The sequence below is a fragment of the Nicotiana sylvestris genome, chromosome 6, assembly GCF_000393655.2.
Source record: "Nicotiana sylvestris chromosome 6, ASM39365v2, whole genome shotgun sequence".
NCBI lineage: Eukaryota > Viridiplantae > Streptophyta > Magnoliopsida > Solanales > Solanaceae > Nicotiana > Nicotiana sylvestris.
In genome coordinates this window covers 2,221,393-2,245,176 of record NC_091062.1, presented here as the reverse complement: position 1 = coordinate 2,245,176, position 23,784 = coordinate 2,221,393, and the positions used below count along the sequence as shown (strand labels likewise).

Sequence of the window (23,784 nt, the reverse complement as noted above, 5' to 3'; positions counted from 1 at the left end):
AAAAGAAAAATAATAATTGAAAAAGCTTGTAATAAATCAACTCTCTCTTAGCACTTTATACTCATTGCTCTGCTCAGTATGGATATAATCAGTATAATTTACATCAAGTTAAGATGAAAAATATCTGATAAGAAACAATTTCCTTTTGAGTTAATACCCTAAAATTTCCCTAAAGTATTATGTTTTTGTTAGTTTCCTATTTAAATTATTCGGTGTCTCCAAAATTCCTCTAAACTATATTACCCTTCATACTAAAAATCCCTCATTGCATTCTTAGAAGTGCGTTTAGTACATGCAATTATCTAAAAAATGTGCCATATAGCACTACATGTGGCTATTTAATTCAACCTAAAACCCGCCTAAACTATTTTTTTTTTTTTGTCAATTACCTACTTAAACTAGCTGGTGTCCCAAAAACCCCTGAATTATATTCCAATATATATATTAAAACCCCATGTTGGACTTTTAAAGGTGCGTCTGTCTAACTATATTAACTTATGGTTTGTACAAAGTTTTTTTGATATAGTTTAGTACTCATGATATATTACTCTCGGATGATTGATTAATTTTAGGAGTCTTGGCCTGTAGGAAATTAAACCAAGATTAATTAGTATTCCTAAGTTGTCTAAGATTTGGTATTTACTAGTTTATTTAATTTATGTCTAATTAGGATTCACAACCAAAATTATGTAGGAATATGTTTTCTAGATTCTAGTCAAATTTGGATTGTAGTATTATAAATAGGGGTGCTGCTACATATTTTCTATAATAGAGAGTTAGTAGAGAGGTAGAGAGATTCAAGAGTTTATGAGTTGTGAAAAAACCTCCTACCAAGTTCTCTCCCTAGTTTATTAAATTTCTTCTATATAGCACTTGCTGAATTTTTTGCTTGTGCCTAAATTATTCTTCGGGGTATTTCAATCATTCAAATTGGTATTAGAGCTTGTGTGAGATTTTGTCAGAGCCTGTGTGAGATCCTATCAGAACCGGTAGGAGATCCAAAAAAATGGATACTCTATTACCTAATTGTTCAGTTTTTGTACTTGATGGCAAGAGTAATTTTGAAACTTGGTATCAACAGATGAAGAATTTTTTTAAGAATATTGGATTATGGTCCACCATTGATAAAGGATTTGAGGAACCCCTAGAAGGCACAACGTTGACGGGTGATGCAGCTACGCAATTGGAGAAGAAGAGATATTTAGATTATAAGGCACGCTACTATCTCGCCATTAAGGTCGAATTGCATGTATCTAAAAAGTATTTGCATGCAAAGTCATCAAAGGAGGCTTGGACAATCTTGGTGAAGTCATATCGAAAAGCTGCTGACACAAAGAAGGAGAAACTACAAGAGTTTATGAGTCAATTTGAGTTGGCTCGTATGAAACCAATAGACTCCGTTAAAGAATTCATTGCAAGAATTAATGAAATAGTCAATGGTCTAAGGACCAATGGAGAAGTATTGGAAGAAGTTAAAATTATTGAGAAAATATTGCAGTCTCTCAGTTTAAAGTTTAGCAACAAGAAAGTTATTCTTGAGGCTACCAAAGATCTTAACACTCTTAGACTTGATGATTTAGGAGGCGAATTGGTGACATATGAGAGATCATTGAATCAATACAAAATGAGACAATGGATGCATCGCAAGAAAGGATGATCAACCAAAAGAAAAATAAGACACATCAAAACCTGCTGAGATAAATCAAGAAGGCCAAAATTCAGAAACAGGGGAGAAAAGAAGAGAAGGTACATGTAATTATTGTTGTGATAGAGATTATATTGAATGCGAAGGAAAGTCAAATAATATTCAAACTGATCTTACAAAAATTCATGCGATTGATAAAAAGGATGATTTAGTTACAAGGGATGCCAGTCCAAAATAGGTTGGTATTTCACAAGAAAAATTATTTGATACTATTGAAGATGAGCCTATTAACGAAAAAACAAGATGGTTCATCAAGAGAAAGTCTCTGATGATCTGCACAAGATTGAGGCAAAAATAGCTTGGGATCCAGAACTACAACACATGATTATAGATATTGAAGATGAAATAAATTTTGTGCCATTGTTCGAGATCACATGTTTTAAGGAGTAAGATGATATATCTATTGCTGGCATTACTCTACAACCTATAGAATGTTCAATTGGAGTTGAATGGGTATACAAGTCCAACTATAAGGCAACTGGAGAAGTATATAATTTCAAAGTAAAGGAAAATGATATTGATGATATTTTGAAGGGATTTATCATGAGTAAAGACAAATCATATATGAACAATATTCAAGATAAATTGAAGTTGACTAAAGATAGCTCTCGTGATTTTATTGATGCTACATATTTTAGAAAATTGGTGAAGAGTCTAAGGTACTTGACTTCTACAAGGCTTGATGTTACTCATGGCATACTCAAGTTTGAAGATCTTGGTTTAAGGGAGGCTGTTGGAAATTAAACCAAGATTAATTAGTATTCCTAAGTTGTCTAGGATTTGGTATTTACTAGTTTATTTAATTTTTGTCTAATTAGGATTCACAACCAAAATCATGTAGGAATAGGTTTTCTAGATTCTAGTCAACCTATCAAGTTCTCTCCCTAGTTTAATAAATTTCTTCTACATAGACTTTGCTGAATTTTTTGCTTATGCCTAAATTGTTCTTTGGGGTATTTCAATCCTTCACAAAATAATATCTACTATGTTAATTTAGGTTTAATTATGATTGTATTTTACGCTAAACTCCAATTGAATAAGTCCTTATTTATATTCACTTTGTAGCACAGTAAAAATATAAATAAAGGCATATAGTATTGCATTTCTTAAAAATCATCTGATATTACATAAAAAAAGATTACACAAAAAAAAAAGTCGCAAAAAAAAAAAATCAATTGGCCAACAATTACATTCTCTAATTTCAGGTTATATAAAGAATGTTCAAGAGATTCAACTTTATTTTTTACAAGATGTTAAGTTTAATAAAAAGATTTAAATTGGTATTCTTTCAACAATATGTGTAAGACAGAAAGAAGACTAAAACAAGAAAGAGAATAAATCATTTCAAAGGAAACAAGAGCGGGAGAAAGTTTTTCCGAGGAAACCCATATGGAGAACTAGAAAAAAAAAGTTAAAAAATGAAGAAGAAGGTGAAAAATAAAGAAGAAGTAAAAAAAATAAGAAAGAATGGTGAAAAATGAGGACGAAATGTAGATATAACTGAAATAAGGAGAATATTTATTAAAAAAATAAATATGAAATAGAGTTAGGCTAATAAACCATTATTTTATGTCATGTGAGCCATTTTGATGGCTTTTTCAGCTACCACGAGCTCCCAAACTAGTGTTTACACACGTCACGTTATGCCAGGTCAGCAATGAGAGAGTTTTAATATGAAGGACAATATAATTCAGAGAGGTTTTGGGGATACCGAATAGTTTAAGTAGGAAACTGACAAAAATGTAATAGTTTAAGAGGGTTTTGGGGTATTAACTCTTATTGAATTAGTCAGATATTAAAAACGAGTACCGAACACCAAATGAAAAACAAAAAAAAAATACAACAAAACGATCAAATTCACAACATAAATTTTCTTTATCTTATGAGATAGACTAGATTTGTATAAACTAAACAGCCAAATATGGCTATAACATGGGGACACAATTCCAAAGAAGAATATTGAATTTTGTATTTTGACAAAAAAGAATTTAACTGTCGGGAAGAAGGCTTTTAACAATGAAAAGACAGAAAAAAGCGAATAATATCAATTAATCAACTCGAAAAAAAATATTCAAATATGAAGAAGATAAAGATTTGTATATGGCATTTGTAGAGAACCCAACAGTGACTAGTGACCAACCATTGATTGCACATTCCCAACCTTAACTCAACCAACTAGTCTATTGTGTCTCTTCTTTTATTTTCCGCCCGGTGTTTTGTCTCCGTTTTGGTTCCGGCTAATTCAAATTCGCGCTGAAAGATCTTTTTTTTAGGTTAACGAACTCCTTACCAAAAGTGACTCCATGATATTCAGAGCTTATATCCGAGATATTTGATTAAGAATTATATTAAAGAGATGACGAAGCTAGAAATTTTGCGAAGGATGTTCAAGGTTTAAGTACTCCCCCCCCTCCCGACCTATACCGGAATTCCCAACTACACATTTTTTCTTTGTGGGACTCCTATTACCCCCTAAACTTATTTTAAATGTATTTATTTGCACCCTAAAACTAGACAACCAAACTCTTGGCAAGTGGTGAGCTACACGCCCCCCCACATATATTTTTAGTATTTTTTATTCTTTCTTCTTTTTCTTATCCTTTTTTCTTATTTCTTATTATTTTCATTTTTTTTGGTTATTTCAGTCTCTTTCTTTTTGTTTTGGTCATCCGCGGCATAAAATCGTGGTCGTCGGAATTTCACAAACACCATTTTTTTTCCGGCGACAGATTTTTATCCATATATAAATTTTTCTTGAAAATGTAATTTATGGGTGGGAGGAAGAACAAAAGAAATAAAAATGAATATAAGCTCAGAAAACTTTTTCCAGTTAAAATTTAAATACATCATTTTTTTCCGGCGTGGGAAGGTTTTCTAATGATGGATTTTTTCCCCCAAATCTGAGTGTATTTTGCTTTGCTTATGATTAGAACTTTTTGAGAGTTTAATTTGTGTGTGAAAAGAAAAAATGGAAGAAAAACGGTTAGATAAAGTCACCGGTGAATGAATATCCGCCGGAATTAGAGAAAAACCGAAAAAAAGTAAAAGAAAAAAGACAAAAAGAAAAGGAAAAAAAGTAAGAAAAAATGGTAAAAACGAATAAAAAATAATCTGAAAATCATTTTTTCTTGTTTCTCACTCTCCTTTGGGAGAATGAAATACACACACTCTGCCACATCAGCGTTAAGGGTGCAAATAATTCCATTTAAAATAAGTTTAGGGAGGTAATAGGATTCCCGCAAAGAAAAAGTGTGTAGTTGGGAATCCGGGTATAGGTTAGGGGGGTACTTATGCATTTTTTCTACTTATTACTTATATATATATATTGTATAATATTTTTTATATAATCAGTATAATTTTCGATGAAGGGTGTTCAATTGAACACGCTTCACTCTATGTAGCTACGCCATTGAATACTATTAATTGTTACTTCACCACAAACTTTGATAGTAGTTCATTATCTCTTTAGAACATGATTGTGACAATACAACCACAATGCTACATACAATATTACACTATATTTTAATGTGGTATTTACAACTGTAACTTAATTTTGAATAATAAAGCTTTGAAGACAAAAAATACTTCCATTGGAATTTGACTATTAACCAGTTAGGAGGCTTGTGAACCTTCAATTTGGATTATGAAATGTCAGCAGCCTTCTAAATTAATCAATTATCTTTCTCAAAAATGCATATTAATTAATTTCTTTGCAAAATTTGAGTCACTCATTGGCTTTGGCTAAATTATATAATATATTCATAAATAATACCTAAAAACTTCACTAATTGATCATGAGCATCCACTATGACCATGCTTGGTCATCTAAAATTTAAATTAAAATCAGTGAAACACCCACGACCTATAAATCCTGGATCCGCCACTGCATGCATATGCCACTATGGCCCGAGCTCGGCCATGGCAGGCACTATGGCACGTGACCGACGGTGCATGCCTATATGTCAATGGCACGAAGTCCATATCTCAATATATGTGATTGTAGGATTTGACTGTATCACTTTTCACTGTTAGAAATTCAGCAAAAACCGACCAAGATCGACCGACCAACTTTGGTTGGTCAAAAAATCGGCAAAAAATCGACCAAAGTTGGTCGGTTTTCAAAATATTTTATTTTAAATTTTTTGTTTACGAAACCGACTAACTTTGGTCGGTTTTCTTTGGCGCAAAAATATGTAGGAAACTTTTTTTGAGTCCCGCGGAATTTATTTTTCAAGAAACCGACCAACTTTGGTCGGTTTTTCAGTTTAAAATAAATAAAAATTAATATTAAAAAACACCAAAATTGGTCGGTTAATTCCGCCTGTCATTTTAAAAAATTGACCAACTTTGGTCGGTTATTTTTGTGCGAAAATATAATTAAAGAGTATAAATCAAATAAAGGCGGTCTTAAAACAAAATGCACCAATGGTCTAGTGGTAGAATAGTATCCTGCCACAGTACAGATCCCGGTTCGATTCCCAGATGGTGAATCCTTTGATTATATAATTAAAATACCGATCAACTTTGGTCGATTTTTTTTTTTTTTGCAATATTTTCTTTTTTAGAATTTAATTGGTCGGTAATTTCCGACCAACTTTGGTCGGTATGCCATTTCGACCTCTAAAATACCGTCCACACGTAAATGGTCGCATTTTGGACGGTTATTGGTCATTACCGACCAAAGTTGGTCAGTTTATTTGGTCGATTTTTACCGAATTTCTAGTAGTGTTTCTACAGTTCATGTGTATGGACCAATAACAACAATCCAATAAAATCTCACGAAGTGGGGTCTGAGAAGAATAGATCGTACGCAAACCTTACCCCTACCCGTAGGAGTAGAGAGGCTGTATGGACCAATCTTAGGAATGTGATTGATTACATGTGATGACAAACGAGTCTGCCAACAGATGAAACAAGAAAAGAAAATGAGTCTTTTTAAGAAGTTGTATACATTAGACATATTTATTTTTACATTTATATAATAAATATTTGAATATGTTGTGAAAAGGAAAAAAAAGTGAAAATATGATTTCTAAATGATTGTTACTTGTTGATGCTTACTACTGCATTTATATGTGGTGCCCATATTTGTTTCTTTGCTAAAAGTACATAGGTTGCCTTTCTGGAAACTCGAAAGAAATGAGAATTAAAAAAATAGATCTTTGCTCTATACTTTGAGGTACAAATGAAAAGGAGAAAGTTGTGTTACGTGTGCGAACAAAGTCTTATATTGGCGATGAAAAAAATGGGAGATGTTAAGAGTATCTTTAAGCTGTTTTAATCCAACAACTAATATTAGAGTCCAGATTCAACGGAACGAGTGTGACGATAACATAATGATTGTTCATATAAATCTATTACAAATTTGAAGTCATGCAATATAACGGTTGTAACGTTCCATCCCACGACCATGATGTGATAAATTGTGCCAAATAAAGAAAGGCAAATGAAAATAATTAGTGGGAAGTGATTTACTAATGTACATACTACGTAGAATGATTATACTTAGGAGTTAACTTAAATTTTTGGACGATGAAAATATTTTATTTTACTATTTTTATAAATATAATATGTTATATTAGGTAATTTAATTACCTTTTTTTGTTACACATTTATACCTATTAAAGCAATTATTTGTAATTAGCTTTAACTTATTAAACGTGTGATTCATTTTTAAATAATGTTATGATGTTTCATCTTAGTTCTAATGTTGAAAAGTGTTCTACGAATCAATCTTCGAGAACCTTATCAATTACAATTTCCCTTTTCCTGTAAAAAATAACCATGAAAAATCTATTATTATAATTAAAGAACACTTACTTATATGTTCTAATTTTCGAAGGTCAATTAGGTGAGATTCGAGAATAAAATCCAAGAGTCATGTAAAAATAATTTTCAAATATATCATTTCTCATGTTGTCAACAAAGAATTTTCAACAAAAATAAGAAGAATAAAGAAGTTTGTTATAAAACTAAACTTTTAAATATTTACATACTTTTTTGAAAATATAGTTATAATTAAGTCAATCATTAAAATTTGAAAACAAGAAAAAGATATAAAGGGTGTGTTTGGTATAACGGAAAATGTTTTCGAAGAAAATATTTTTTGAAAAACAAACAGTAATCTTACTCATTTTTTAGTGTTTGGTACGCAAATTACGGAAAATAACTTCTAAAGAATATTCATAAATAATTTAGATACAATAAACATAAAGCCATAAACTTTCGAACCAACAACCTTCCGAACCCACAAATTTTATAAATTTCCGAACTGCTAAACTTCCGAACCGGTAAACTCTATAATTTCTAAACCCGCAAACTTCCAAACACATAAACCTCCGAACTCATAACTTTGGAGCCCGTAAAATTTCGAACCTTTAAACTGAAAATATTTTTCAACTATTTTATGCAACCAAACAGTAAAAAATAGGAAAATATTTTCCGTTATACCAAACACACCCATAGAAGTCCATAAATTTGCTTACCTTTCTAGAGTTTTACAATCTAACTTCTATATGGAAACAAATCTACTCTGATTCACTATAACACTAAACCAGATAAATTTATTACCATAAGTAACGAATTAAGAAAAAAAATACATATTAACGACTAAAAATAAAACCTTATAAAATATGAGAAAAAGATAAAATTAGTTCATTATGTTTGAAGATGGGTCTAAATGGTCCTTTTAATACACACATGTGCAGTTTTGGTTCTTTAAGTATGCCGAATGAACAATTTTGGTCTTTTAATCAAATATTTAACAAATTCTAGTTGTTAGATTTTGCTGAAACTATGAGGAAAAGAAATAGATTTAATTGGTGAAACTCACATTTAAAGGTGATGTTTGCATTTTTTTTTCTTATTTTTTGTCTATGTATGTGTATTTGGTGCATTTTTTTACTATTTTTAATTTATTTCTTGTGTCTAATGTTAGTCTTGTAGTTTGGGATTTGACATTAGTTTCCTAGTATATATATTTGGCTAAATCCTTTTTTCCCTCACAATTGCTGTTAAATTTCTTGAAGTTTTTGTGCTTCGTGTTAGGACCGAAAAGTCAGGTATCATGCAGAATCTAGTAAAACAAATCTTCAACGACGATAAATCACACAACAAAAGAGAAATATACCAAAGAGACACAAACATTTAACGTGATTCGGCCAATTGACCTACGGCTACTGGTGAAAATGAGCAATCCACTATATAAACGAGAGTACAAAATATCGAGAGACACAACCTTACAAAGAGACATATTAACACTTGTTCCGTAAAGTTTTTCCCCTAAACAAGACTCTCAAACTCCAACCCATATGGCTATATTATGGATGCCACTGAATAAGAAGGAAGGATCGAAGTCTAAAACCTTTTCCTCCAAAGAAAAAAGATTAGTCAAATATGAAAGAATTATATTTTTCCTTTTGTAAAAGATAAAATCAATTATGGTAAATATGTTACCCTTTTTTTTCAAGAGATAAGAAAATCAAGTATGGCCCGTAAGAAAATCAGGACAAACAGTACTTAACACTTCGATTATCTTATTTTCTTATTGTTGTTGTTGCTTTCTTTTTTTATGGCTTCTTTATTATCTTGTTTTTTTCCTTCAAAACTGTTGTGATTATATTTTTTTTTGAACTGATATTCTATCTAAAACAACCTCTCGACCTATGATTCATAGTAGGGATACAGTGTGTGTACACACTACCCTCCCTATACACCACTTGTGTGATTATGCCGGATAAGTTATTGTTGTTGTTGTTGTTATAATTCCTGTCAAAATTTAACCTTTACAGCTTGTTTGGATGGTTGTTACATATCGTTTCATAATGTATTGTATTGTATTGTACTGTATCGTTTGTTGAATACAATGTTCAGAAAGATTGTCGTTTGTCATTGTTTCATGATATCGCATGCCATCAATATGAAGAATAAACTTGCAACATTATAAAAAAAAAATTATGATATGTGGTAAAATTATTATACAAAAAGATAGGGTAAATGATAAAATAAAATTATTTAATAATAATGAAGGGTGATATGAGAGAAAAAGACAAGGTAACAACGTGACCACACCAAATCGGTCGTTACATAAAGTGACACATTTTGTTATTACGTAACGACTGATTTAACGATACAATACAATAAAATTTAAGTAACAATCAAAACAAACATCATATTTAAAGTAATAATACGATACAATACAATAGGTAACAACCATCCAAACAAGCTGTTAGAGTTAGTTAAATATTTCATAGAATCCACAAGTACTCACTTCTAACAAATTTACAGGATTAAAACTGCTCAAATGTATACTTAAGAGATTCTTTTACACCTACGCAAACATAAGGTACTATTATTATCATTATTTTGTATAAAACCTTATACTCCATCCGTTCCAGTTTATGTGAACCTATTTTATTTTTGGTCCGTTCCAAAAAGAATAACCTCTTTTTAAATTTGGAAAAAATTTAGCTTAAAGTTACAATTCTATACTTAATGAGAAACTTTTATAACTCCACAAATACTCTGGGCAAAAGTTTTTATTTTTTTCTTAAACTCCGTATCCAGTCAAACAAGTTCACATAAATTAAAACGGACGGAGTAAAATACACATGTGCGTATGTAAAAAATATATATTTTTCCCCTTTTCTGTATACATTACCGTATTAATGGTGCAGCTATAATAAAGTATAAAAACCATACATAAAATACCGGCCAAACAACAGTCTCACCACAAAACCAACCGTATAAATCTCACCATCTCTTCATCTTCTCTCAATTCCCCTCTATTTATCCCTTCCTTCACACGTTTCACATTCCACCTCTCTCTCTCTCTCTCTCTCTGCTCATTCTCTCTCTCACACCCAACACACACATATAGTTTCTCTCTCTAGGTGTCGGTGATGGGAGCAACAATTTTGCCAGATCTCGGAACGGAAATTCTGATTCCGGTGTGTGCACTCATCGGAATAGGTTTCGCGCTCGTGCAATGGGTAATTGTGTCGAAAGTTACGGTGTCGACGGATAAATTATCGTCGGCTTCCGGTGACGGTAAGCATGGATCATATGCGGAAGCGTTAATTGAAGAAGAAGAAGGTATTAGTGATCATAGCGTTGTGAATAAGTGTGCTGAAATTCAAAATGCCATTTCTGAAGGTAATTATTTCTTTAAAAATATTATTGCTTCTTTTTATTGAAATTATTCAAATTGTATATGCACACGCTCGTTCATGTAATTACATATTGCACGTACGTAAACACTTTTAAGGGGTTGTTTGGCAGGAGGTATTAAAAAAAATAATGTAAGCATTAGCTATATACATTACTAATACCCCGTTTGGTATATTTTTTCAATATGTGTATAAGTAATGCATATAAAACCATGGCATTAGTAATACCAAGGCTATTAATGCATACATTAGTATGGTTAAAGACAAAATTGTCCTTAAAGTCCCTTAAAGCTAGAGAATATGGAGGGCATTTTTGTAAACAACTATTTTTCTTAAAAATTATGCAATGCATTCTAATTTTAATGTACCACACCAAACGGTAGATAAGAAATAATATCTGCATATATAACTAATGCTTGCATTACTAATCCATGCATTACTAATACACCTTATTCCGTACTATTCTTATGCACCCTACCAAACGACCCCTAAGAGTGTATATATATATATATATATATATATATATATATATATATGCATTGATATATCATTAATGTAAAAAAAAGTTAAGCTATGAATTTAATGCCTGTTATAGATTTTTAATCATAATTACCTTATAATGCCTGTACACGGTCATATATATATATATATATGAGTTTACTTTCTGTGCGGTGTAAAAATATTTACACGATCAGGTCGTGTATTAGGGGTAAATCTCTTGATAAATGTTAAAATGGTAATAACCTGCTATCATAGGTTGAAGAACACTGGTAGTATAAAAGATCTTACACTGTCAATGCATATACCTTAAATCCTATACACATACATATGTGCGAGTAAAGGTAGAAGCTTTGATGCTTCCGGTGTTTGTTGGTATACTTTCCTTGTGATTTACTTGTCACGTTCAGCATTTAACTGTTTAGTTTTGTCTCAATAGTTGTTCTGGATCGGTACATGTTTATGTTGTAATGCAACTTTGCTTGTTAATCAGAAAGATCTGAACTTTTCCTGCTTTGTGGGTTGCTTCCGTGTTAAATAGTAATCATTATTTAACAGATGTTATGGTCTTTAATTGTTGTTGCAGTTCATTAGTTGCTATGATTATGATGAGCATACCACTTTTTTTATTTTATATTGACTAATTGCAGTTAGTACTCTCTAAGCAACCTTTTATTCACTGTTAAATAATTCCTGGCAGCTGAGAATCCGTGTTAACTCAGTGTTGTGCTATAGTCGCGTGTCTCTACTCTAGAAGTCAATTTAGTGTCAAGGCTGCTGAATTGAATAATAATGTCTTACATCTAGTTAGAGATTTAAAATTTCGATCTTGTCATTAAGTGATTAAAGTAAGATATGAGAATTTTGAACAACTTCGTTGCACAAAGCAATTTTTGAGCAACTAGAGGGACCGAAATTTGCTGATGGATATGATGTTTCTTTGGCAGTTTCCTTAGAGCATCCAGAGTGGGTCTTAGAACATATAATTAAAAATAATGATAAGAATAAAAGGAACTAGAGGAATTCTAAGATTCTTGCAATGAGATTGCATTTTGCTTTGTCCATTCACTTCTACTGATGTCTTTGTTTTTTGCACCCAGAAAATAAATGGGGACTCTGACCTCAACACGTTATGTATGCTTCCTTTAAAATGGCAGATTTAAAATGCTATATCAAAATATATGTGGAGTACAAATAGTGTAGTCTGGTGATTGGCATTTCGAATCTGGAGCATATAATAACAGGCTTCAGATGAATTTTCAATTGTCAAAGAAGTTCTCCCTTTTGCTCTTACTAACATTGTATTGCTGGACTAGTTCCAGTTTATTGCTTTAGAGTCTGATGTGTTGCATTAATGTTTCTTTTGGCATATAAATGCATGAATTTCTCCTTGAATACATAGTTAAACATTTCCTGATAATAGCTTTCCTAATTGTGGAATCAATCTACGCCGCAGGTGCAACCTCATTCCTCTTTACGGAATACCAGTATGTTGGTGTTTTCATGGTTGCTTTTGCAATTCTGATCTTCCTATTCCTTGGTTCTGTTGAGGGTTTCAGCACAAAGAGCCAGGCTTGTACATATGACAGCTCCAAAATGTGCAAACCTGCTCTTGCCACTGCTGTTTTCAGCACCATATCCTTCTTGCTTGGTGGTGTAACTTCTGTGGTTTCCGGGTTTCTTGGAATGAAGATTGCAACATATGCAAATGCAAGGACTACCTTGGAGGCTAGAAAGGGTGTTGGTAAGGCTTTTATCGTTGCATTCAGATCTGGTGCTGTGATGGGCTTCCTTCTTGCTGCAAATGGTCTTCTGGTTTTGTTCATTGCCATCAACCTATTCAAGTTATATTACGGTGATGATTGGGAAGGACTATTTGAGGCAATAACTGGTTATGGGCTTGGTGGATCATCAATGGCTCTTTTTGGTAGAGTTGGTGGAGGTATATACACTAAAGCTGCAGATGTTGGAGCTGATCTTGTGGGCAAGGTGGAGAGAAACATCCCTGAAGATGATCCTAGAAATCCAGCGGTAAGCTTGTTGTGTCATTTAAGACGTCAAGGCGTATTTAAGCTTTTTCATGGTTAGTTTTAATGCTAAATATGTGCTTAGGTTATTGCTGACAATGTCGGTGACAATGTTGGAGATATTGCCGGGATGGGGTCGGATCTCTTTGGATCTTATGCTGAGTCATCGTGTGCTGCCCTTGTTGTTGCTTCCATCTCCTCTTTCGGCGTCAACCATGAGTTGACTGCCATGCTATATCCTCTTCTTGTCAGTTCGGTGGGCATCCTAGTGTGTTTGCTTACTACCTTATTTGCAACTGATTTCTTTGAAGTCAAGGCTGTAAAAGAAATTGAGCCAGCATTGAAGAAGCAACTTGTAATCTCAACTGTTCTCATGACATTTGGAATTGCTCTTGTTTCTTGGATTGCCCTTCCATCTACCTTCACAATTTTCAATTTTGGAATTCAGAAAGAAGTTCAGAGCTGGTAAGTCTAAAGTCTGACCTGTGCTTCTATAACTTTGAAGTAATTGCATTGCGTATATATTGCTTCATAATATTTCTTTTCATTGTCTTTGAAAGTTGCAAGCATGAAGTCAATTTTTAGGTAAAGCAACCCCAGTAAAATTTGGAACAAACTAATGAAGATTCATTTCTCCTGCCTATCGTTCCTTTTGTTCTTTCATAAACATTTAAAGGCTAACTGGCATGCAAAATTGATTTAAACTTGCAGGCAGTTGTTCTTGTGTGTTGGAGTTGGTCTGTGGGCTGGACTTATTATTGGGTTCGTCACTGAGTACTATACCAGCAATGCTTACAGGTACTTGGGTCTCTAGCTGTGTTCTGTTTTGGTGCTTCTTTGACTCTTGCCTATCAGAAACGTGAGTTTTGTTTCATTTATATCCAGCCCTGTGCAAGATGTTGCTGATTCTTGTCGCACTGGTGCTGCCACAAATGTTATTTTTGGCCTCGCATTGGGCTACAAATCAGTGATCATTCCAATTTTTGCCATAGCGGTCAGCATCTTTGTTAGCTTCAGTTTTGCTGCAATGTATGGCATTGCAGTCGCTGCTCTTGGAATGCTGAGCACCATAGCTACTGGTTTGGCAATTGATGCCTATGGTCCCATCAGTGACAATGCAGGGGGCATTGCTGAGATGGCTGGGATGAGCCACAGAATCAGAGAGAGAACCGATGCCCTTGATGCTGCAGGAAACACCACTGCTGCTATTGGAAAGGTAAGTCAAATACTCTCGTACTTCGCTGAATGTTGTTAGTTCTAGTTAGAAAGTCACTTAATTGCCTCTTTGTTGACTAGCATTCAATTATGGTAATAGGGATTCGCCATTGGATCTGCTGCTCTTGTGTCTCTGGCCCTCTTTGGTGCGTTTGTGAGCCGGGCAGGAATTTCCACAGTAGATGTCTTGACACCAAAAGTATTCATTGGCTTGCTTGTTGGCGCAATGCTTCCTTATTGGTTCTCTGCCATGACAATGAAAAGTGTGGGAAGTGCTGCCCTTAAGATGGTTGAGGAAGTGCGCAGGCAATTTAACACCATCCCCGGTCTCATGGAAGGAACTGCAAAGCCCGATTATGCCACCTGTGTCAAGATCTCCACAGATGCATCAATCAAGGAAATGATCCCACCTGGTGCTCTTGTCATGCTTACTCCATTGATTGTAGGCATATTATTTGGCGTCGAAACCCTGTCTGGTGTGCTTGCAGGATCTCTCGTCTCTGGCGTACAGGTAAATGTTTTAGCTGAAATGTGCTAAAAGCTTCAAATGATCTTTCTCTTTGTCTCTCTAATCCTGGATCATCTTCGGTTGGTAGATTGCCATTTCTGCATCTAACACAGGTGGAGCCTGGGATAACGCCAAGAAGTACATCGAGGTAGATAATTTGAATTGGACCTACACATTCAGTTCCTTGAGTATGCATGAGAAACTTCATTTAATTTGTTAACTCGTTTATTCGTGTTGGTTTTGTGATATTAGGCTGGAGCTTCAGAACATGCAAGAACTCTTGGTCCCAAGGGGTCTGATCCACACAAGGCCGCTGTCATTGGTGACACTGTTGGTGATCCCCTCAAGGACACATCTGGACCATCATTGAACATTCTCATCAAGCTTATGGCTGTCGAATCACTCGTGTTTGCTCCCTTTTTCGCCACCCATGGTGGTCTTCTCTTCAAGATTTTTTAAGATGAAAAGGAACAAATTATAATCGGAACATGTCGATAGTCCCTCACCAAGATCAATATCTCTCCTCCTTTTGCCTTTTTCTAACTTTATTTCAATCATTTTTTGGTGTTGAGGTCACTAGAATATAGGTAAGTGGAGGAGAACTGATGATAATGGCGAAATGTCTTGCAGAGTTGAGAAAATCAACATTCTTTTCCCTAGAGTAAATGATTCTATATACTAAAGAGAAGTTGAAAATTTTGTTAGCTTTTTCATTTGTGGTTATTTTGGTGGTCTTTTTTCGTTCCCCTCGGCCTAAAACATTGCATATTTTTAATTTTTCATGCATGCTGTGAATGGCCTCATGTTCTTAATATTCTTACAGACGTTGATAATGCATAAATAAAAAGAGTTTAAATTATATACTTAGACAGTGTAAAAGAATTTTTACATTATTAGGTTACGTAAAAGATAACTACATACAGTCGTTCGTAAACTAATAATCTGATAAAAATAAGGTTCGATACTTTCACATTTTAGTGTAAAAATTCTTTATGTCATCAATATATACTATAAGTTAAATCCATAAAATATCACTCTCCCTTTAATTTTTTTTTTGGGTAATTTTTTTCTCCCTTTGCTTGTGTCCCTCTTCTGCTCAAGTAACAGGCTAGGTTAATTAATTGTCCACTTAAATTATATGAAACAGATTCAGAATTCAAATCAAAGAAAATGAAGAACTTACAACTGTTTGATGAACAACTTGCAAGCTTTTTAATTTCAGAAATGATTAAAACAAACAATTCGTAAAAAATCTTAATTCAGCATTATTCAAGTTAAATCAATTGCTTTTCTGTATATACCAAAAAAACAAGAATCGCGGATGGACAAATTCTGTAGCTAAATAGAAAAATTCGTTGCTCCTATTTAGCGATGGATTAGCAACAAATTATCAAAAAAATTTATTAATTATAAGCGATTTAGTGATAGATTAGCGGCGAAGTTGATAACTAATTTTAATTTTTTTTTGTCTGTAAAAGATGACCGTAGTAAAATGTGGAGATTGTTGTGTTTCTTATGTCCATTGTCTTTGCTAGTAGAATGTATATTTTGCACATATTATGGTTAATTTGGTTTATATGATGAAAGTATTTCGAAATGAACTACTATTAGTTTTCACGTAGACTGAATGATAGAGAGAACTGAGAGAGATTCATGAAAAAGATAACCTAACTTTATTCAACCATTATTGCAAAAGAAAAAGATAAAACAATACAATAAGAATTGCTTAACTCCAAAGACTACTCTTTATTTTTATTTTTAACAACCTTCGCGTATTTAGAACTGCCGACTAATCCAAATTCACGTCAATAAGGTTCATCCAAGAAGAAACGCTCCTTACCAGAATTTTTTTATTCCCAAGACTCGAACCAGGGGTCTCTCTAGTTAAAGGTGGAAAGATCACATCCATCCACCACGACCCTTGATAACTCAAACGACTAAAATACTTCTCATTTTAAACCTATTAAAAAAAAACAATCACCACTATCGCTCCATCCCTTTTATCTTGGTTTGATATTACTCAGAAAGAAAATATCAAACATATTATTTCCACTTTCTCAAAAGCATATTATAAAAGTGGCGGAGGCAGTATTTGAGCTTCAGCCGAACAAAAACTCTTAATAGCAGGAGGGAAAAATGGATTAAAAGGGAAAATCTTAGGCCAACAACCATCATCAATATCCAAAGCAGCTTTGCAACATTGAGGACCAAGTAAATGAAGTTGAATACTTAAAAAAGATGTAATTATTTCTTCAATACAATTAGGAACATCATTAACTGATGTTAAGCATTTTGTAATTGAATCAGGACCTATTCCTCCAAAATTTGGTAATAATCCAAGAAATTGACCAAAACAAGGTGTAGTCACAATTGTCATGGATAAAACAATTAGTATAGTTGAATAATATAGGGTTTTCGGGCTCGCCATCGAGAAAAAAAATTTACTCGCACTCGGTGTTTATGTTGTAATGTTGTTGTATGAACTTTGGTTTGTGAGTATGAATTATTTTGGAGGTGGGGTTGTGGTATTTATATGCAAATTAACAAGAAATAATAGTGAAATATTGAAATGTTACATGAGTTTAATTTTTGGTTGTTTAATGTTAGCATTTAATTGATATATTTTAAAGATGTTATTAGTATTAGTATTTATTGCTTTCTTTAGGACGGAGTTATTTTTCTGTAAATACTATATAGTAAATTACTTTAAATTTGTTGATGCATTAATTTCAGTCCTTGACCCTCGATTTAATATGAGTCATCCTCAACAAAAAAAAAAATTATAAACTAATTTTTCTTATTGTACTTGCACTATTTCATATGTCTTCAAATAGCAAAGATTCAGCTTAATATGAATGAATTAAACTATTTATATCTCTAATTTAGAATAAATTGAGAAAGTTCCTTTTTCGACATCATTATTCGAAGAATTTGATAGTTAAATTTAAAGCCAATTTGTTGTTCTTACAGATGTAATATATTGAAATTTCATCCAATAAAACGAGTTCTTAACAAGGGTAAGCCAGTACGATACACAAGATAATAATCCTTAACGTTAAATTTTTTAACTATGTTCAATATGCGAAAGGGCGGCCCGATGCTTGAAGCATTTTGTGTAGGAAAGACCGCACCCTAAGGGTGTGATGTAAGCAGTCAACCCTGATGCACGCATCAATGACTGATTTCACGGCTCGAACCCATGACCTATAGGCACCCGGAGACAGGGGAAGGGGTAGAGTGCGAGATGCGGGTTCAATCGAATCCAGTAACTTTTGTTCAAACCATGTATTTATCTTAAGAAATTCATTGAATATGTACAACTTATTAATTTAGAACCTAATAACTTAAACGTATTATAATTCCGAATCCATAAGGTTCAAATCCTGGCTCCGCCTCTGCACGGGGACAACTTTACCATTACTCCAAGACTAACTTTTATCTTTGCATAAATAGTCATAATGAAAATTACAACGGACTAAAACTGAAACTCATTTTGGTAGTAATATACATAGCTAAACATACATTTCATAAATATAACATAAATGATCTTTATGACCCCAAAATCTCCCTATAAAATACCTTTATATTATCACAAAAAATTCACAGCCATCACCAAAAATAAAATCCTCAAAACTAGGGGAAAAAGAAGAAGAAAAATTCAAGAATCATGGCAACAAAATTTCTGAAGATATTTGCATTTTTCATTATATTAGGACTGGCAAATTCAGTAGTAATGGCCAGACTTGATCCAATATTGGCACCAAGTCCAAGTGATAATGATTTTTTTGAATGTTGGTCATCTCTTCAAAGTATAAGTGAATGTGTAACAGGAGTTTATAAAGCATTTACTGGAATTGGATGGCTTGATTCTTCTTGTTGTGAAGTTGTTAATGGCATTGATAGTAATTGTTGGCCTAAAATATTTCCATTTAATCCTAGTTTTGGTGATACTTTGATTTATTATTGCAGTCTTTCTCCAGCACCATCTCCAGCATCTGCAATTTGAAGATGGAATTGACAGTATTTGGTTGAATTAAGCACTTTTTTTTTTATGATGCAAAAATGTAGTGAATGTAGGATTTGGTTGATTGAAAATGAGAGCGAAAGTTGGAAATTTGAAGTTTCTTGTTAGGCATTTAGTCGGTTGAATAAACTTTTACTTGTATGTCTTTGAAAGAGTTTATGTTCTATGCACTAACGACGTAAAGAAATTTTACGCTATCAAGTTATGTTGAAACACTGCATACTCTTGTATTTTGTTGGTATTATGTTTCTATGACTAGCTGTCGTTTCTTTCATTTGGTCATCTTACTATCTTGTTGTTTTTATGCTGCTTTTACATGGATTCTTAGTGTTGTTTCTTCTTGTTTTTCTTTTCACTAGTCTCTGGACACGTGCATGTGTCGTCCCACCGTATCTGATCACAATTCCAGCACTCGAATGACTAAAACATTCCTCATGCACGATCATCCAACTAGGAATACTTCCATAATTCTTCTGTACCCCATAATAATAATTCGAATATCAACAGTCTATCAACCAGGTGAGTACCGCACTACTAATGAGCATACATAAGTAAAAACACAATACACTTTCTGAGATGCACATCATTCTCAGGGATTACCGGGCAGTTGATAACATTCACCTAAATATCTGAAATGGACCATGATGTCCAAAATTTGTGATACTCCATTCAAGAATGAACTGCCACCCTTTACATGAAACTCTTAATCCCACACAATACACCATGTATACCACGCCATCATATGACAAGCACAAGAATCTCATTATCAATTCCGAGTTACCACCAAATTACCTGCCGGTTAGTTAGAAACCTTCCAATGGCTCCCACCCCAGGGCAAGTCATAATATACAACATGTGCCTCACACCGGTAGAAAATGTCCGGCTTACACCATGGTAGAAACCATTAAGAACACCTTAAAATTTATTTGCACATAATCAAAATATCAAATATGGATTCCTCTAACTCGACCAAGCCACGTAGGTGGCCAAACCCATGAATGTTGTCACCCAAAACCTATGTAGAGAATCATCTCATAATAAGTAAACCAATAACTGATCATATCCATTATCGTTTGGATCCTGCTTACTACCAAGCTATATCACTTTGTTTTCTCTCCGATTTACCCTCAGGTTGACACTCTTACTTGACATACACCAGTAATGTTACCCAAAGCTCACTACCAGGTATCCCAACATAAAATCACATGGCCATAAGGCCCATAAGCTATGATATTCTTCTTAAGTACCCCTTAAGTATCACAACCCAAAACGCCCACTCTAAAAGTACCTTATAAATTTAAAAATCATTCTTTTACCTCCCTTGTACTGGAATACAGAATCCATAGTCATATAGAAGTACTGCAAGTTTTGATATTATCTCAATGTAAATAATTGATTATAGCGGTATATAAATCCGAACAATTTTCAATTGCCACATATACATTTTTGAATCCATTAGAACTCTCTCAAGAGTCGTCTACTCTGCTCAATTTAAATTGTACCGCCCAAATAGCCAAAAGACACCTGCCACATTAACACAAAACACCTAAAGAAGTAACCATGTCTTAACATTATCAATCAAGTTCGTACTTTATGTGCATTACATTCTTCAAAATAACCACTTAATCATTTCATGATTTTCATATCTTCATAAAGTATAACATACCTCGTATCCAAAAATTTCTTACGCAAGTCATCTTCGACCACAATCTCCTCGAATCACAATCAATTCACAAGTATGCCTCAAACCGAAACCAACATAACACATAACCATGTAATTAATTCATCGATAGCAGACTCCCCCACTTGGCTCTAAGCCTTAAATCAAAATATTTGATAACTTACAATGCCCATACTCTATTACTGCCATAATACTATAGTGAGATTCAGTCAAATTCTTCCCAATTTATGCAACACAGTTTATATGGCATCTCAATTCGTCTACTAAGCTCGCCTTCATTCAAGTGACGGTCAGGTGAACTCTCTTGACTAATTCAAATTCAAATCTCAATGCATCTACCGTACTTGTAGTAAATAAAATTCTCCACACAATAATATAATGATCGCACATACATAGTTTACCCTGTAGGTGATAACCCACATGCTTATCTTCAAATTGACGTCTCTCTATAACCTTTCACAGCCACAACTACTACGCCATCACTTAATCTTTCTGAGTTTGACTCATTAACAAGACATGAATTATTATTATTTTTTTAACCTCTCGAGAAACTCTTCTCTTCACGTTCAAACCTTCCAAACGCATTCCCGAGTCGCATCATAATCATCATTTATTCATTCCACCACTTGTTGAGCCACAAATTTTAACTCATAAGGACACTACCGGACACATAAGTCCAAATCTACAAATTCACACCACTGAAGCTACCGAGCCTAAGCTGCAGTCGAAACCCAGTCTCAAGTCTTCTATACTGGCCCATTACCGAAACACCGAATACACATCTCGAATCTCATTCGTAGAATCACAAGTCGGCAATGCACAACTGATACCGAGCGCTCATGTGCGCATACGAACACGTGGAAGAAATTTCAAAAGTTACATTTCAAGTTGAATCAATGACGCACGATAAGAATTCAAGAGTGTGAAAATTTTCCTAAAGGTTCTGCAGCCTCTCGAAGATAAGTACAGACGTCTTCGTACCGATCCGCAAGACTCTACTAAATCTGCTCATGACTCGTGAGACCTATATAACCTAGACTCTGATACCAACTTGTCACGACCCAATTCCCGAACCTGGTCGTGATGGTGCCTCTCATGAAGACAAGGCCAGCCATTCAACCCAATTCATCCTTTTAAGACAATTAATTAACACAATTATAGTATAAACATGGTTTAATAATATCTAATAGCGTAAAGTATAGATAAAATACGAAAATCCAACCCAACTCAGCCCTAACCAGGGTGTCACAAGTCAGGAGCATCTATAAGAATGAAATTTCCACATTACGGTCTAGAAATACACGGAACAAGAATAATGAATAACATAGAGAGACAGTGGTGTTGCAAACGCTGGCAGTCACCTCGCAAAAACCTCTACAACGCTGCCTTCACGCAGCTAATACCCGCTACCAGGTGAATATATACCTGCAACTGCACGCGAGGTGCAGGGAGTAAAGTGAGTACTCCAACTCAGTGAGTAATAAATATAAATAATGACTGAAGGTATGAAAACACGTTAAGGCACACAACATTCTATACATAAGCAGTGAAATCATTTAAAATAACAATTCAGTGAAATATCATGTGAAATTTCTTTTAAACAAGTAAAACATGTAATTTAGCAGTAAACTGACAAGTAGAAATCTGCCCCTCGGGCTCAATATCAAAACAACAAGTAGAAATCTGCCCCTCGGGATCAGTATTAAAATAACAAGTAGAAATCTGCCCCTATGGCTCAGTATTAAAATAACAAGTAGAAATCTGCCCCTCGGGCTCAGTATCAAAATAATAATTAGAAATCTGCCCCTCGGGCTCAGTATCAAAATAATAATTAGAAATCTGCCCCTCGGGCTCAGTATCAAAATAATAAGTAGAAATATGCCCCTCGGGCTCAGTATATTAGAACAGTATCAGCCCCTCAGGCTCAGAACAGTATAAAGCAACCAGTCAATGGAATAAGTGCACATAATTGTTATGACAGAAAAGGAATAAATGCATGAGTGCAATGCAATGCATATGATGGTACACTCTATGCATGAGTGCAATGCAATGCATATGATGGTACTCTCTAGTACCCACTGCGGCGTGCAGCCCGAGCCATCCATTTTATTAATCGTCGACGGCGCTCATTGGGGTGTGTGTACAGACTCCGGAGGGGCTCCTACAGCCCAAGCGCAATATCAAGCCATCTCGTGGCATCAAATCTAGGCCCTAGGCCTCATATCAATATCAGTATAATCACCGAAGCTCTCGGCCTCAATATCAACGTAAACAGGCTCTCGGCCTCAATATCAATGTAACACTGCTGCGGCGCGCAGCCTGATCCATACTCAGTCCAGAAATCATCGTAAGCCCCTTGGGCATTTGTAAAACAGTAGTTCTCAGCCCGAAATATCATTTAGAAATATCATTTAAGTTTTCAAATCTTAGAAAGATGGCTGAGTTTGCAAAATAGTATTTTAAAACGTTAGACAGAGATCAAATGATATGCATATATGCGAAAACAGTGATGTCAATCCCTGAAGGATTCAAATAATTGGCAAGAAGCCCAAATGTAACAATTAAATCCAAGTAAGGATGATTCTCAATTTAGTTCAAGTAGAAAACACGGTAAAAATATCTCTCGGGACGGACCAAGTCACAATCCCCAATGGTACACATTTTCATACAAGGTACACATACCGTATGTTTGTCATAACAAGGGGATTCTTCAAGAGTTAAAGTTAGTCATGCATACCTCAAATTCGCCCCTTAATAATACTACCATGATCCAATACACTTAAGCAACTTCAATCTACAATACAATATTAAATGAGACCAATATTAGTAACGAATTCCATAACTTATGCCATTTAGGCATATTATCAAACACCTTGTAGGCATAGATATTTACATCTCATAACTATAGTATTGGTTCATCCAATCATCACTATTAACCAACAATTCATTCCACCATCAT

General features: G+C 34.0%; 1 protein-coding gene across 1 annotated transcript; it reads left to right on the top strand.

Annotated features, from left to right (window-relative positions):
• The first annotated feature begins 10,455 nt into the window (after positions 1-10,455).
• On the top strand, positions 10,456-15,866 carry LOC104239144 (pyrophosphate-energized vacuolar membrane proton pump). Its single transcript, XM_009793686.2, has 8 exons — positions 10,456-10,858; positions 12,827-13,401; positions 13,483-13,862; positions 14,109-14,195; positions 14,283-14,613; positions 14,713-15,123; positions 15,209-15,268; positions 15,373-15,866. The coding sequence occupies exons 1-8, from the start codon at positions 10,606-10,608 to the stop codon at positions 15,577-15,579; spliced, it is 2,304 nt and encodes a 767-aa protein (XP_009791988.1). The 5' UTR covers positions 10,456-10,605; the 3' UTR covers positions 15,580-15,866.
• The last annotated feature ends 7,918 nt before the right edge of the window (positions 15,867-23,784 follow it).